At 38.5% G+C, this 16,785-nt stretch overlaps 1 protein-coding gene across 2 annotated transcripts; it reads left to right on the top strand.

Moving 5' to 3' along the window:
* Nucleotides 1-10,440: 10,440 nt before the first annotated feature.
* Nucleotides 10,441-14,115, top strand: vgll2a (vestigial-like family member 2a). Of its 2 annotated transcripts, none has more exons than XM_055187092.2 (4): nucleotides 10,441-10,730; nucleotides 11,399-11,690; nucleotides 12,271-12,732; nucleotides 13,247-14,115. In XM_055187092.2, exons 1-4 carry the CDS (start codon nucleotides 10,647-10,649, stop codon nucleotides 13,285-13,287), a joined length of 879 nt encoding a protein of 292 aa, XP_055043067.1. In that variant the 5' UTR covers nucleotides 10,441-10,646; the 3' UTR covers nucleotides 13,288-14,115. The 2 variants fall into 2 exon arrangements, with proteins under 2 accessions (XP_055043067.1, XP_055043066.1); XM_055187091.2 differs by having other exon boundaries at nucleotides 10,443-10,730; nucleotides 13,104-14,115.
* The last annotated feature ends 2,670 nt before the right edge of the window (nucleotides 14,116-16,785 follow it).

Here is a 16,785-nt window from a genome sequence, read left to right as displayed (position 1 = left end):
ACACTGCACCCCTGCGCTCTTCTATCCTCACCGTCGCACGCCTTTGTTGGAAGAGAGTGTGTGTTGTTACAAGCGGGCCACCCTAATTTTAACCGCTAATGGGTCCAGCCCTGCCCAGATCCGAGTCTTTGCTTGAAATAGCCCAACGACTGACAGTCATGGGTTTGACAAGAAGCCAGGATTACAGCCGAAACACATTTGAGTTGGGTGTAATTTCTTGCCCCTACGAAAATACACTAAAAACATTGTCTTAACCAGTCCACTCATCACTGCACTCATCCTCAACCTTGGTTGCGAACGGGAATTGAAAGAAATGTTTCAAAGGTCACACTAGACATTCAAGTTAAGATACAGTGTGCTTATAGCTTAACTGGTATGGCGGAAACAATGCAAAAGGTCGTGGGTTCGATCCCAGGGAACACACCAGTGGTGGCCGGTGACTTCTTTTTTTGAGGACAAAGAAATACAAAACATGTATTTAGCCTATGTTTGTGTGGCTCGTCATGTCAAAATATGTGTTCGGCACGTCATGTGAACCTATGTGCATCACACGTCATGTCAAAATACGTGGGTGCTGCAGACACTTTGAAGGGGTTTATGATAAAAGAGACGCACGCGTTTGCCAGATACCCGCTTAATCTCATGTGTAATTAGAGTTTTGTATTAAAGGGACACAAGGCAGCATTTTATGTTAGTAAATCATCTTCGTAAGTCGGTATATGGTTAAATGACTCATTACATGACGAATGAAGACCCTCTCGCCTGCCCCTACCGTCTGTAGGAAGAATACCCCACTTGCAAGTTCGCTGTATCCGACCCGGTGTCATTCAGTCTCGTAAAGTCTCAGATATAGAAAGCATTTACTCCCAGACACTAGGGGGAGCTAGTAGAGAAATAATACTCAGACTTGCCTGGTGTGCCTTTAAATGAGTGTCTTGCAAGTATTTTGTGAATATAAACCCTTTCGACGTGTGTGTAGCAGGTATGCATTTTGACATGACACATGATGCACATAGGTTAACATGACACACCGAACACATATTTTGACATGACAAGCCACACAAATTACACATATTTTGAATTCCTGCCCATCGGAAGAAAAGTCACCGGCCACCACCGAAAGCATAAGCTGGTGAGCTGGTTTTAGCTGGTCTCCAGCTTGTTTTTAGCTGGTGTAGGAAGCTGGTTTTGCTGGTGTAACAAGCTGGTCTAGCTGTGTTTTGGTCACTTTTAAGCTGGTCTAGCTGGACTTAGCTGGAATTTTTCAGTAGGGTGTTTCGGTGGTGGCCGGTGACTTTTCTTCCGATGGGCAGGAATTCAAAATATGTGCCCACCAGCATGACCAGCTTTGTCAGGCTGGGAGGACCAGCGTAAACCATCTTAAACCAGCTAAAACCAGCTACCAGCTTATGCTGGTCTTAGCTGGATTTTTCAGTAGGGCACACGTTGATAAAACGTTTATGCGTCTATATAATTTAGCATCTGCCAAAATTAATAAATGGAAATGTATTCATGTGAATGCAGGTGACTAGAATCAGAAGCTCATGAAAAATTTTTTCAAGTTCAGCTGCGTACCAAAAAGTTTGGTGAAATCTGACCTGTGAGTTCATATGACGAGGGGAGCAGGTGGTGTATTTTAACATAAAATAATTAATTTGCAAAATTATTTAATTGCATGATTTAATGGCTTTAGGTTCCAATGTTATGAATATTTTGTTATAAATTATCAAATAAAATGTGTCAGTAAGTTGTTACTTAAACATAAAAGTTCATATTACAGTTCTTTTATGTAACATTTTGGAAAATACAGTTTTCCTGTAGCTCAGATTGTGTTAGTAGTGCAAAAGGTTGTGGGTTCAAACCCAGGGAACGCACATACTGATAAAATTTATTTCAAAATATGTGTTCTGCGCATCGAGTGATAATATGTGCATCACGTGTCTTGTCAAAATAAGTGCTTGCTGCAGATGCGTCTAAAGGGTTAATGATAAAAGAGACGCTCACGTTTGCCAGGTACTCGCATAATCTCATGCGTAATCAGAGTTTACTGTTAAGGGAGTGTCTTGCGTGTATTTTGTGAACGTGAGCGTCTCTTTTATCATAAACGGTTCTGACGTGTGTGCAGCAGACACTTAATTGGACAAAACACGTGATGCACATGGTTCACATCTGCCACTGCCTTGTAATGCATTGTTACTTTGGATAAAACCATCTGTCAAATGCATTAATGTCATGTCATGTAATCTGAAGTGCTTGGCGATTAAAAAAATCGTAATGGTACAACTTTGTCAATCACACAACTATATAGTATACTATACCTTGTATGTAACCGTAACATGACCTTTTGCTGTATTTGCTGCAAGCTAATTATTTTACTTATGAGTTTTCATGTTTTCAAGAAATCGTAGAACAAACTTTCTTCCATGAAACGGTCCGCTTTATTTTTAAATTCTGGTCCAAACAAGAATCTTAAGCTGTACTCTTTGAAAAACTGGTTAATTGGATGTCTGCGCTTGTATATGGAGCAATTTTCAGCGCATTGTTCAGGAGCGCAAGCTAATTTTTTTTAAATAACAAAAAACACTTGAAACGGAAAACGTCTTCCTGAGCATCAGTCCTTTTAAGTACCCTAAAACGTTATCATCAGATGAACTTTAATGCTTGCAGAACATATGCCACTCGATAAAGTACACTTCAGTTCACTTCCATCACGTTTTACCTAAGGGATACAACAAGGCTACTGCATTTTTAACAAAATTTTCTTTTCTGTTTCTGTTCCTGTAGTGCATTGGAAATCCGTCCGCTAACCGGGGGCAATCATGACAAAAAATACTTTTTATTAAGTGATGAGCCATTTTCCTGGTACAGAAAGACATATTCATTTACACTGTAAAAATGGTCCCTTAGCTGGTCAAGAAATGGTTCCTAGCTGTCACTGGGGCAAAACGTACCCTACACCTTTGCACCTAAAGAGTTAATATTGGTACCTCTGAGGTACGTTTACCAAATTATGAAAAACCCCATATTAATTTTTTTTTTTTAAGCAAATGACCAAACTCAGACATGTGCATTATCTCTCCCACAGGATCTTTTCAAAGTACAATACCTACAATTTAAAGGGACACTCCACTTTTTTGAAAATAGGTTCCTAGAGTTAAACATCTGAGTTTTACAGTTTTGGTATCCATTCAGCTGATCTCCGGGTCTGGCGGTATCACTTTTAGCTTAGCGTAGCATAATTTATTGAATCTGATTAGACCATTTAGCATCGCGCTAAAAAATATCCAAATAGTTTTGATATTTTTCCTATTTAAAACTTGACTCTTCTGTAGTTACATCATGTACTAAGACCGACTGAAAATTAAAAGTTGCGATTTTCTAGGCAGATATGGTTAGGAACTATACTCTCATTCTGGCATAATAATCAAGGACTTTGTTGCCGTAACATGCCTGCAGCAGGCGTAATGATATTATGCAGCGCCTAAAAGACGTCCCCTGATATTGAAAGTAACCAAGGGGACTATTTTCGGACAGTGCGTAATATCACAACGCCTGCTGCAGCCATGTCCTTGATTATTACGCCAGTTTGAGAGTATAGTTCCTAGCCATATCTGCCTAGAAAATCACAACTTTTAATTTTCAGTCGGTCTTAGTACATGATGTAACCACAGAAGAGTCAAGTCTTAAATAGGAAAAATATCAAAATTTGATCATTTTTTAGCGTGATGCCAATGGTCTAATCAGATTCAAAGGATTGTGCCAAGCTATGCCAAAAGTGGTACCGCCAGACCCAGAGATCAGCCGAATGGACTCCAAAACGTTAAAATTAGCATTTTTTTTTTTAAAAAAGGAGTGTCCCTTTAATGTTTGAATAACTTCACCTCTGCATTGTTTCCCTTTTTATTGCCAATAAATGAATAATCCTCAATGTTTGACAGCAGACCTCACATATAGCAGTGCAGTAATTCTTCACATTGACATAAAAGTAGGACAAAAATGACTGCTTACCAGCATATCGGTTTCTGAACTTTCAAGGTCTTCACTGCGGAAACTCTGCATTAGTCCATTCTGCACCCACTGGGACGGCCAAAATAATTTACTGAAACATTTGGTTATTCAAATATCAATTTAAATAGCTGGCCTTGCACTTCTAAACAGTAAGAATAACTTAAAAAAAATGAATGGAAATTGCATTTAGCAAAACATAATGACACTTGTATGAGCTATTGAGTTTGATATTTGAATGTCTGCCTTATTTAAAAATGAGCCAGAAAGTGTTTTTAAAGTGGATGTTGTAAGACAGCCCAAATAATAGAGCAATATCTAATAGAATAATAGAACTAATGACAAATAATCAGTTTCTGTAATTAAAAGTTGACCATGAATTCAAAAGCAATTGGCAGATATCTATTATTTTTAGCTATTTAAACTCTGAATGGAGAGAATGTTGTTTTCAGCACAAAATAAAGCTATAACCAATCTATTCGTGGATTGTTGCATTTCAATGTATTTTACATATTACTCAAACACAACAAAGTCAAAACCCCATATTGTTATAAACAAAAGGTTTTATAAAAATTATTTTGTGTATGAATTTCTTTCCTTTTGTTTTATTTGGCATAGATTTTTGCATTGAAAAGGTCTCGTTAATAAATAAAGTTTTGTTTAGTGTCAAGGACTCAAAGTGTGTTGTATAACTACTGTGACTTCTTCAAACTCGAAGTTTCCACACGTAAGAAGCGGCATATTTTCATCACAATGCATGCAGATGTAAAGCACGTTTTGTGTTTAATATACCACATTTTTAAATATTATTATTAAACAAATAGAGTGCGGCAGGGATGACATTTGTATTTTTCAATAGACTTTTGGATTATGGCAAAATATAAACTCTGTGTTTAACAAAGGTGTTTGTCACTTACACGTTTTGTCTAACAAGATAATCTTCACAAGTGAACAGTGGCGGCCGGTGACTTATTTTTTCGAGTGCGCTAGATGCAAAGTTCGCCACAACATGTACAGTATGTGGCCCGTCATGTGTGTGGTTCGTAATTTCAAAATATGTGTTCTGTGCGTCGAGAGATACTGTGTGTATCACGTGTCCTGTCAAAATAAGTGCCTGCTGCAGACCCGTCTAAAGGGTTTATGATAAAAGAGACGCTCACGTTTGCCAGATACTCGCAAAATCTCATGCATAATCAGAGTTTACTGTTAAGGGAGTGTCTTGTGTGCATTTTGTGAACGTGAGCGTCTCTTTTATCATAAACGGTTTTTGATGTGTGTGCAGCAGGCACTTATTTTGATAAAACACGTGATTCACATGACACAACAAACACCTATTTAACACACGTGACACTCTGAACACTTATTTTGAATTTGCGCCCCTCGGATGAGCAGTCACGAGCTGCCATTGCAACTTAACATCTTGTATGATTTATGAAGTCTAAATTTATATTTTTATTCCTAGTCAGCGCATTCAGACTTTAAAGGGACACAAGGAAGCATTTTTATGTTAATAAATCATCTTCGTAAGTCGGTATATGGTTAAATGACTCATTACATGACGAATGAAGACTCTCTCGCCCGCCCCTACCGTCTGTAGGAATAATACCGCACTTGCAAGTTCGCTGTATCCGACCCAGTGTCCTTCAGTTTCGTAAAGTCTCAGATAGAAAGCATTTACTCCCAGACACTAGGGGGAGCTAGTAGAGAAATAATACTCAGACTTGCCTTTTGTGCCTTTAAAAATCATAAAGGCTGTCTTCACCTGTGAAGATTAACCTGTCGGACAAAAATGTCATAAACTTTTGTTAAACACAGAGCTTATATTTTTTGCGATAATCCAAAATGAAATGGCTTTTTAGCAAGGGAACCCATGTCCCGCTAACTTCCGGGGTTGGCCTACAAAAATACGTCCCTGCCGCACTCTATAGTTGCGATACTTAATTATGATTGGTCATGCCTGTGACACATAGACTGTAAAAAATATGGACGTAGTGTCCGTGACATCAGTCATAGGTTTTTAAAGAGCTTTTTTGAAGCCAATAGTCTGTATTTTGGCAGCATCAGTCCCTGCGCATCACTCGTGGATAACCGAATATGAGTAAAGAGGCGGGACGTATAGGTGGAGCTGAAGTGGCTGGTTGCTGAAACCACGCCCGCCTAGCTCGACTGTAGTGATAGCAGTGGCAGTCGACCGTCACTCAAGTGACCACGCCCTTAATTATGCAGAACTTTAAGGCTTAAAATCATTTAAACGGATAAGTTACAAAAAATTCACCCCCTCACACAGTTGTAACAAGGGGGAAAATTTGTTATATAAAGCCTATTGACTCCCTTTTGGAGCCAGCCTCTTGCGGCCATTCGATGAACTGCAGTTTAAGTCACTTCCGTGTTGGCCTCACGATAGCGATCGGAAGGTTGCCCCTTGACCTCATTACATCAGTATTACTGCGCCACTGCGTTTTTGTTGCTTGGTAACCGTTTCGCTTCTGAAGAACTACATTACGTGGCGGCATAATTATTTTTATTAAGATCATTACACTTTTATTGCTGTGTGTTTTTCATTACACCTGCCAGGTGTATGGAATAACCAAACCACAACTTAAGCTTATTGCTTTATACTATTTAAAGATGAGACTTGTGAGCGCACAGCATGAGCGACTAAACTCAATGGAAACGCGTGTGTGCACCTGTGAGTTCACGTGGACCGTACTCGAGCCAAATCCACAGCTGACGCTATGACCTCAGTGAATGACGAGTTGATCTGGTAAGCGTGGATTTTCCACATTTCCTCCACAGTCGTCCTGACTTTGCCACCAAAAAAAGCAACAGGTGTGTCAGCGCCTCCCGTCCATTTCACTAAGCTTTGAACCCACGCGATGTGTTTCTACGCACAACAGTTTTATAATCATGATATTCCGCTTTCATAACATTGAAAATTATCTCAATTAAAGCCCCAATGAGGCGACTACACAAGAAAGGCGCGTTCACGTGATAAACGATCCTGTTTTGGAAAGTCTGAAAAGCGGCAAGACTGTAGACATGCGCATTATGCAAACAATAGCCTAACGTTACACTAAAAAAACCCTTTAAAATATTTACAAACAAACGCTATATTGCTCAGTCTATTAGGTTATAATTTGGAAGTCTTTAATCCAAGACAATCAATATAAATAATCAATAAAAAAAGATAATATAATTTTTGACTCATAAATCACTTTTGACCCATAAACAATACAACAACAAATTCTGGTGGTCTTCCAGTAGATCTGAAGTGATTCAGTGGTCTGAAATGGTTTGTTCATATATGCTCTCTCTCTCTCTCTCTCTTCATGATTGGGACAGGTGCCATTCTAGTTCTCTTAAAACAGACACTCTCTGTTTCGTTTTGCACGCCCCCCTCCCCAAAATCTCTCAACAGTTGTCGTGGTCACACTGAGTGCAGTGGTTCACTTCCATGTCACAATCCCACAATTCACCAGGGCTCCTGTTGCCTCATCAGCAACACATGGACCTCAACTGTTCCCCTGACCACACAGCCCAAATATAATCACTTCTGCCTTGTTTAAAAAGTAGTTCATAAACAAAATGCTGTCATTGTTTACTTGTTTCAAATCTGTATGACTTTCTTTCTCGCACGGAACAAAGAGGAAGATTAGCGGATTGTTGATACTTTTTCCACTGTGACCAGGGGCTATCAAGCACGTATTCAAATATATTTGAAGTCATTTTTTCTGAATCTGGAATATGATGCACAACTGATCTCACTTTATGATCACAGACTGCTTTAATTTAATTCTTTATATTGATACATTTGCAATGAGAGAGGTGAGAAAGAGTGCTATTGCATTAAATGAAATAAAATCGTTGTTTTTTAAAGAAATCGGTGCATGTCACCGTTTTGTTGAAACATTTCTACATCCTTTACTCAAGTACATGTTTACATTCCTTCCTCACTTCAACTTGTCTTGACAATGTCTTTGTGCTCTTTTTCTCTCATCTCCTACCCCCCCAAAGAGCCCTGGCCCCACCCTCAGTTTGGACCAACTCAGGCAGATTACCTGCAAATTGATGGCTGGGGTCTTTTCTGTCAGCAGAGGCACAAAGCCAGGAACTTCTTTATTGTCACATATTAGAGAAAAAAGCCTGTGTTGAAATCAAGGGGCCAGTAAAAGCTATAAGTGATGTGCCGTGATCCTTTCTTATTCATTAGATGTGTTGAATGCACAGTTGTTTCAGCAGGTTAGGTCGTATTAGCTGTGTGTTAGCACTCAACATTTCCTTGTCCTTAAGCTATTTGTGTAGAAATAGAAACCTTGTCAGGTTACACGGTCTAAAACCCTTATTGTTTGAGAGCTGTCACATCAGAAATGGAGAGTTATTGCACGCTGAAACTCTATCTGCGAACAGGTGTGAAACCGCTAAACTTGAATTGGGAACGAGGAATTTGAGTTAAATTAAAGGCAATTAAAATTTTGCCATTGGTGTTTTTATTAGCATATTTGGTCTAAATAAAATGTCTGATTTTATACAAAAAAATTTAATTGTTGGCTTATGAGATTTACGTTATTTATAATAGTAGTTAAATGCTTAATTGTTAAAGGTGCAGTGTGTAATTTTTAGAAGGATCTCTTGACAGAAATGCAAAATAATATACAAAACTATATTATCAGGGGTGCATAAAGACCTTTTTATAATGAACCGTTATGTTTTTATTACCTCAGAATAAGACGTTTTTATCTACATGCGTAAAGGTCACCATTTTGTGACGCCATGTTTCTACAGAAGCCCTTAACGGACAAACGTTTTTTACTAAGTTGTCTCCGACGATGACATTTTTTTCCGGGGAGCTACCGTAGCTTCTCTATGCGTTTCAAAAGCAAGGGGTGAGTCGTGGACTGAGCCGTTGGTTGCAATTCGCAACCTCACCACTAGATGCTGCTAAAATTTACACACTGCACCTTTAACTTAAAATGTGACCTATTTGGTAAAGTATTTTTTACATGTTGAATCTTAAAAAATGTAAATATCAAAAATTTCTTAACAAATTTCAATGTCATGTAAGACTTTTCCTTTGTTAGGCAACATGATCTAGCTTGTTACTTCCGGTTTAATTTCAGTTGCAAACGTTTTGTTTAAAAATAAAATTAACGTTTTTTTGTAGATTAAACAAATATTTTTAACAGTCTACAAGACAAGTTGGTGCAAAGACGATCTCTTAACTGACAAAACAAGAGGCAAATAATGTTACAGGCTTGTAATTGTTTCGTTGTTGAGTAAATACCCACTCATCTTATTGTTTGCCAAACAAACAAAATGCAAATTTGGACAGACAGGACCTGTTTTTTAATCATACAATAAGGAAAATAATTAGATCCCTTTGGAAATATCCAATGTCTTGCACAAAATTGTACAAATCCCATGGGAATCTATCTCAGACTGTAACTTTAGAGGTTTAAAACTGTAAAGTGGATTGTTTTACACCCCAGATACTGGCATTAGTGTTTGCTGAGAAATAACTGGAATATTTAACCTCCAGCACTCTGGACAGCGCTAGTTTAGCTTAATATCCGAAAGACACCATGAAGTGGATATATACTGTAGTACCGGAATACCAAACATTCCTGTGAAATTCCCAGGAAAACCATGATGAGCTTTAACTACATGACCTCATCTGCTCTGGTTACTACAGCAGCATTGTCTTTGTTTTAGATCGAGCGACTACTGTATCCGTGTTTTCTCAGTTGCAGTATATTGTTGATTTTAAGGGTCCTAATAACAGAAAAATGCCCCTTGACCCCAGCACCAATTGCTTTAAAACTATTTGACCTTCGACCCGGAACTCTAAAGAGCGCAGGGCAACTGGGCATATTGAACCATGGAATTTTAAATGGAGTGATGGTGACACTGTTTAGTATTCATTTATTTGTTTGGGTTGTACAAGTGACGTTGCAATCTTTAAGTATAGTATTTATAATAAAATAATTAAAAGTGGCTATTGCCTCAAAATTCAACGTTTGAATGGATCTCTACGTTAAACAGTTCATTGCTATTATCTTTTGTGTTTATAAGTGATTGATTGATATACAGTGTCACAGCATGTCTTACATTATGGACATTACAGAAAATAAGCTAAATTTAACAGAGAAAAAAAAATTCTTTTCAATAACGACACTTTAATTGTTAAAGAGATTCTTTGCATCATTCTTTGGCAGCTCTGGCTCACGTCAAGACGCCTTGTTTTATAGTGTCCGGTTCTCAAATGAGTCCTTTGAATATAGATTCTAGTCCATGAATTGATTTCAGGTCTTTAAGGTAAAAACAATTTGCTTCATCAATAAAACTTGTTAATTTAACACACATTATTATTTAAAAAATAAATTAATTGTTTTTAAAATGTTGAATCAATTGAATCGATTCAACGGGCTGACTCGTCCGAAAGAACCGATTCGCTGAAATGACTTTGACTCGCGCATAAAGACAGAGTACAGAACATTTAGGTACTCATTGCGCTTCAGGCGAACGTGACGCGCGGTGCTTCAGTTTCCGTCTGTACTCACTGAACCATCGCTTTATTTCAAATGAAGCATCCTCTCGTGCCGTTATTAAGTTTTGATAGGTGATATAACAGCTTCATCTTCGCCATGAGCTGCTTGGATGTAATGTATCAAGTTTATGGTCCACCTCAGCCATATTTTGCCGCAGCATACACACCGTATCACCACCAGGTATGTACATTTCTATTAGCCTAGTGTACGTTAGGTCTATTTATGGTTTATTCGTTTATTTTATAGACTTTACTATTCTCCGTTGAGCTTAAAACTTTAGTTTCTTTAAAACTTTAACTTTTGCGGTCTTGACAAGTAGTTTATTATATTGAATTTCCTCACATAATATTAATAATAGCCTATAGCTTGATGCCAACAAGTGTTTGCAAATTTTAAGTTTTACTTAATATGTGCAAAAAAAGTCCTGTTCATATTTCTAGTAGTTGTATAAATTAGTAAAAATCTTGTTTTTATTTTTAGTGATGTAAAGTTTATAATTTTAATTTGATGAAAATGTTTCAGTATTTATATACAATATGTGTAGCATATAACACATTAAAAACACAATAACTGGAATGTGCAGTATATGGATTCATATTAATTTTCTATATCTGCTTATGTATCTATATCTATCTATTTATATATATATCTGTTTATATATAAATAACTATATCTCAGTTATTTCAAAGTTTCGAAGGAGTAAAGAAACTGACATGTCCAACACAAAACAACTTTTGTTGTTTTATTCATTCTTCATTCTTGTTTATTTCTTATTCATTCTTTATATGTACTAATAGCTATATTAGATTTGAATGTAAACTGATTTTGCCATTTTTACATAATTATAGAAATTGGCATTTTACTCGAAAATGCAAGAAGCACCAGAAACGGTCAGCGGAAGCAGTTCGTCTTTTTCCACCCTCTCCGGGCCACCCATAAAAGAGGAGGACTGTACCCGAGAGAAAGATCACCCACCAGAGGCTGAGTACATCAGCTCCAGATGTGTGCTCTTTACATACTTTCAAGGGGACATCAGTTCGGTGGTCGATGAACATTTCAGTCGGGCTTTGAGTCAGTCCAGCAGCTACCCATCTGCATCCAACAACAGTAAAACCGCAAGAGGCGCATCATCCTGGAGAGGTGGGAAACCTTACATACCATCCATTCTTGATGATGTTATGTTATTAAATGTGACAGCAGAGTATGATTTGCCTTTTATTGTAATTCACATAAATAATAAAAATATTTATCCTAGACATGAGAGAACCTTACAAAGCAAATGTATTAATGCTTGACAAAACATTTAAAAATTAATTAAATTATTTTTTATTATGCATATGTTAATAAGTGTACACATTGGGCACATGTATTGCACATGTAGTTACATATTGTACATAAATTCTTTAATGCACAGCATTGCATTAGTGACATTTGTAAAGCAATGCTATACATTGTTAAGAAATGTTCTTGATAAATTATAATACTTAAATGCAACTGTCTAGTTTCTCAGTTCAATCAGATTTTATAAAATAATTGACAGAATTGCCTTAAAACCCCATGCAAATATTTGTTTAATTTCTGTGAGCATTTATTTCAAGAATATTTTAAAAGCCTTAGCTTACACAAACTTTCGAAGCAAATGCACACCTTTTGGAGGAATTGCATTCCATTTGGATACCTTTGTCAAAAATGCTGAATATACAAATGTGTATCTTTTCAGATGGATCATTCCCCATGAACCAGAGAAGCTTTCCTCCATCGTTCTGGAACAGCGCGTATCAGCCGTCATCTCTCAGCAGCGCTCTGGGATCCTCCCATTCGGATCTTCCCTTCCCAGCAGACCCGTACTCCACCGCTTCCTTGCACAGCCACCTCCACCAGACCACCCCAGAGCCCTGGCACCCGTCCCACCACCATCACCCTTACTCGCTCAGCGGGGCGATCGGCACCCAGAGCTCGGCTTACCCCCGGCCCTCCATGCACGATATGTACGGAACGCACTTTGACCCCCGTTACGGCTCTCTGCTCGTGCCCTCGGTGCGGCCGCATAGACTTCCCCCTGCCACGGTACCCGCGTCTGGACAATCGCCATGTGATATCAGCAAGAGCGAGCCGGGCAGCTCAGCGTGGACTGGCGCTTTTACGGCGGCGAGCTCTGATATGGGCCTGAACATGGATGCAGGTGTGAACAGCAATTATATTTAAATATTATAATTTATTATTTCTTAGAAGTACACACTTATGGGCAGTAAAATGTGGTGCAAAAATAATTATTGATAAATAGAAAAACCTAAATATTGGTAAGATGAACAGATTTTGCTATGTTGGACTGAAAAGGGTTTATTGACTCCTGTTCCCAAGATCATGTTTTTGGCTACAACCCGCCCAAATGATGTTTACAAAAATGTGCTTGGCTGACTTCATTATTCGCTCTTCATCTTTAAGTCTTTAATACTTTAATGCTTTCTTGCTTCAGGTCTTTTCACTTTCCCGTATTTTCTTTCTTCTTTTCCTGACTCTTTCCTTTTCTTCCCCCTTCCTTCCTTCTTTCAGGTCTACAGAGCCAGGATAAGAGCAAGGACCTGTACTGGTTTTAGTGCCCCGCGGCCACTTCTTCTTCTTCATCTGGCTTGTCTTTTCTCTGACCTGTAGACAATCAGAGGCTTTTCTGTAACAGATTCTCATCTCACTTGCAGCTCGACGCTACACGCTCTGCAGCGGGACCGTCCGCAGCTGAACATAAAGCCACGGCGGATAACCCATTCGGACGAGCGCGAAACTCTCTAGATAGAGAAAAGACAGAACAGAGAGAAGCGGTGAGGCGACACGACGGCTTTCCAGAAATACACGGTGGCGTGACTGACTGGCAGCTGCTCTCGAACCCTTCCCTCCCACGACCTTCGGCACGCTCAGCAAAACGGACCCAAAATGAGTAAATAAATAGACGTGTTTTTGGGGGAACACTTGGATTTCCTTTTTTTGTTTAAGAAATGAGTTTTTGGTGGGCGAGCTGCATTCCTTATCCCACAACACAGAGAGAGGCTGTTTGAAGCCACTTTATGTATATTGCTTTCAGCACCTGTCATCGACAACTGCTGTGGAACTTATAAGACACACAATGGCAGTTTCTTTGACCGAGCAAGCGCCCTGGATTTCATAAAAGAGGCATTTTGTTGAATCTGGACGTACGGCAAAAGGGAACAACTGGTTTGGGGGTTTTCGTGAGACGTGGGGGCTGTCTGACAGGAATGGGACAAAAACATTACGTTGTATATACTTTGTGTCTTAGTCCAGTGCTACATACAGTGTACGATCAAAGCGCATGTGTGGTCGTGACAATATGCAGGTCGATTTTGTTCATTTGTACTTTTTTAAAGAACGTTCTCATCCAAGTTAGGGTGACATCTCACCACGATGTATTTGAATGTATTTCATCATGTAATATATTACATCCGAAAGTATTTTTCCATGATATTGCATCGAGGTAAATGAGCTGTTGTCTGTTTTTATCTGTTACCACTCTTCATAAAGAACAAAACATAAAACTCGACAATATGCATTTTAATTTTTAGTCCTTATTCGCTTGGGGTTCTTTTTTGCACGTTGGCTTTAAGTATAATCACATCTTTTAACAATCAAACCTAATTTATTTCTGCATAGTTTGGGTGTTGAGAAGGAAACAAATGGCTGTATTGTAGACCCCGCTACTCAACCTTCAAACCCTCAAAGGCGACACCATGGACGATTAAATATTTTCATTTTTCAACATTTTACCAATTTGTTCTCTGTTCAGGGTCTTTTTAAATGAATTTAGTCACCTTTATTATTTGTCAATGTCATAAATCCTATAAATACTGACACTGCTGTAGACATTGAATAGAGAGAGAGTGATTTCTAAAGGCGAGTGAAGTGCTTACCGTACCATTAGCCTGATATAAGGCAGTACGTGTAAGAACAACATTGACCTTCACAAGAATAAGCCACGGTAGCTGCTAACTGGTGTATTATACATGCTGTCGAGAGGCGACACAAAAGATGTTTTTCAGTATGGATGTATTCAGCGCGGCTCTTAGAAACATGAAAACTATGTGGAAAGAACTTAAACATGTGCCATACAGTATAATGCTTTGTGCGCCGAGCTGTAAAGTCAGCCAATCTAAAGCGAATAGAAAGCAGGAATCATCCAGCCCTTTGATCCTTTTCTTTCGGGTTGTGTTGGGAGTGAATACCGGACAGCTGTAGATTAATATTGCCAATGAGAGACGAGACGGGGGTGGCCAGAGGTCGCTGAAGTAAATGAAACAAATGCTACTTCTCAAAAGTGACACTTAAGATAAAGTGCAGCATGCACGAGAAGCTGAAAGATTTTGCGAAATAAATGACACAAGAAAAGTTAGTTACATTTGCTGCGACAGGTACGATTTTTTTTACAACAATACAGCAAAGTACAGTAACAACGTTGTATCAGACTCTTGAAATTTTTTTTTAAATTCATGCTATTTGACAGACATTTATTCGTGTCCATGGCACAAAATTCAGCTTTTTTTCATGCTTTAAACACGACAGTGGCGGCTCATGACTGCTCATCCGAGGGGCACAAATTCAAAATAAGTGTTCGGAGCGTCATGTATGTTGCTTGCGTTTTCAAAAATATGTGTTTGTTGCGTCATGTGAACCATGTGCATCACGTGTTTTTTCAAAATAAGTGCCTGCTGCACACGCGCCAAAACCGTTTATGATAAAAAAGACGTTCACAAAATAAACACAAGACACTCCCTGAACACTAAACTCTGATTACACATGAGATTATGCGAGTATCTGACAAACGCGATCGTCTCTTTTATCATAAACCCTTTAGACGCGTGTGCAGCAGACACTTATTTTGACAAGACACGTGATCTCTCAATGCGCAGAACACATATTTTGAAAAAAAGGAACCACACACATGGCGGGCTACATACATTGAAGTTCGCATTGAGCGCCCTCGAAAAAAAGTCACCGGCCGCCACTGGAACACGAATCTTTTTTTCGTGTCAGTTGCACAAATTTCTATAAATAGTTTGTGGCACGACTTTCTTTTTTGTGTCATTGTGTCTTATTGTTTTTTTCCTATTTTCTTACCATTGTTGCTTGGGGTTAGAATCACTTTCTGTTACATTTTTAGACATCCTAACCTTCGTCTAACCCCAACTCCAGGTGAGAATAGTTTTAAAAGCGGAAGAAAAACATGTAGAAACCAAAACACAAAAGTACATCCTAACCCAAACCCCAAATCTAATCATAATCCCAAGCGACAATGATTTAAAAATAGGAAAAAACTACGAGAAAATAATACATAAAATGACACGAAAAAGAAGGTCGTGACACGGACATGAAAAACTATTTGTAGAAATGTGTACGAAAAAGACATTCATGCTCAAGGCATGAAAAAAAAACGGAATTTCATGGCATGGACACAAAAAATTAATAAAAATTTTTGTGACAATAACACGGCATTCCATGAGATCATGTTGGAATTTTCTGTCCGAATCTAGCCTGATTTTCCCATCCCGAGAATACAAAAGAAAATCGGGTCCAGGACCTCGATCAGTTTCGAAGTTATTGTGTAATGTGTGACATTTACATATTAAATCTTACACCTTCCGTACTGCTCGCAAGCAAATCGGGGGCCGCCCTGATCATGTCAAACATGTTTGATAGTTAGGATTTTAACCCAGGAGAACCCAAGAAGATTTTGGGTAGCAGAAATGAACAGCGGCCAAATTTGACCCTGTGGGTTCTCCAAGGTCAAATTGGTATAATCACGTCAGTACTTTTACAATAGCCAATGAGAGACGGGGGTGAATGAAGGTGATAAACAACGCAATAGATGATGTGTCTATTAAAAAAAGTATCACGACAAATACATTTTAAAACATTGGGTGAGTGTAGAAAGCTGCTAGCATATTAGCTAGCAAATGGAAACATTAAAAATAATAATTAATGTGTCAAAATCTATATTCCTTTATTCCTTAGGTTGTGTGAGTCCTCTGGCACAATAATCTTAAAGGTCCCGTTTTTCCTGTGTTTTTGAAGCTTTGATTGTGTCAACGCTGCACAATATAACCTTGAGTGTAAAAAACGCAGTATTTTTCACACAATTTACTCATCTCTATAGCGCTGTTTTCACTGTCCTAAAAATGGGCTGATGTCTTCCTTGTTCTATGAAGTCCCTTCTTCAGAAATACGTAACGAA

This window comes from Misgurnus anguillicaudatus, chromosome 18, assembly GCF_027580225.2.
Source record: "Misgurnus anguillicaudatus chromosome 18, ASM2758022v2, whole genome shotgun sequence".
Taxonomy (NCBI): domain Eukaryota; kingdom Metazoa; phylum Chordata; class Actinopteri; order Cypriniformes; family Cobitidae; genus Misgurnus; species Misgurnus anguillicaudatus.
This window is presented reverse-complemented; position numbering and strand designations above follow the sequence as displayed.

Excerpts from the sequence above, each read along its gene's own strand:
- vgll2a (XM_055187091.2), top strand. The coding sequence starts at position 10,647 with ATGAGCTGCTTGGATGTAATGTATCAAGTTTATGGTCCACCTCAGCCA. Across the intron at positions 10,731-11,398 it reads ACACACCGTATCACCACCAG|AAATTGGCATTTTACTCGAA; the intron begins GTATGTACATTT and ends ACATAATTATAG. Across the intron at positions 12,733-13,103 it reads GGGCCTGAACATGGATGCAG|GTCTACAGAGCCAGGATAAG; the intron begins GTGTGAACAGCA and ends TCCTTCTTTCAG.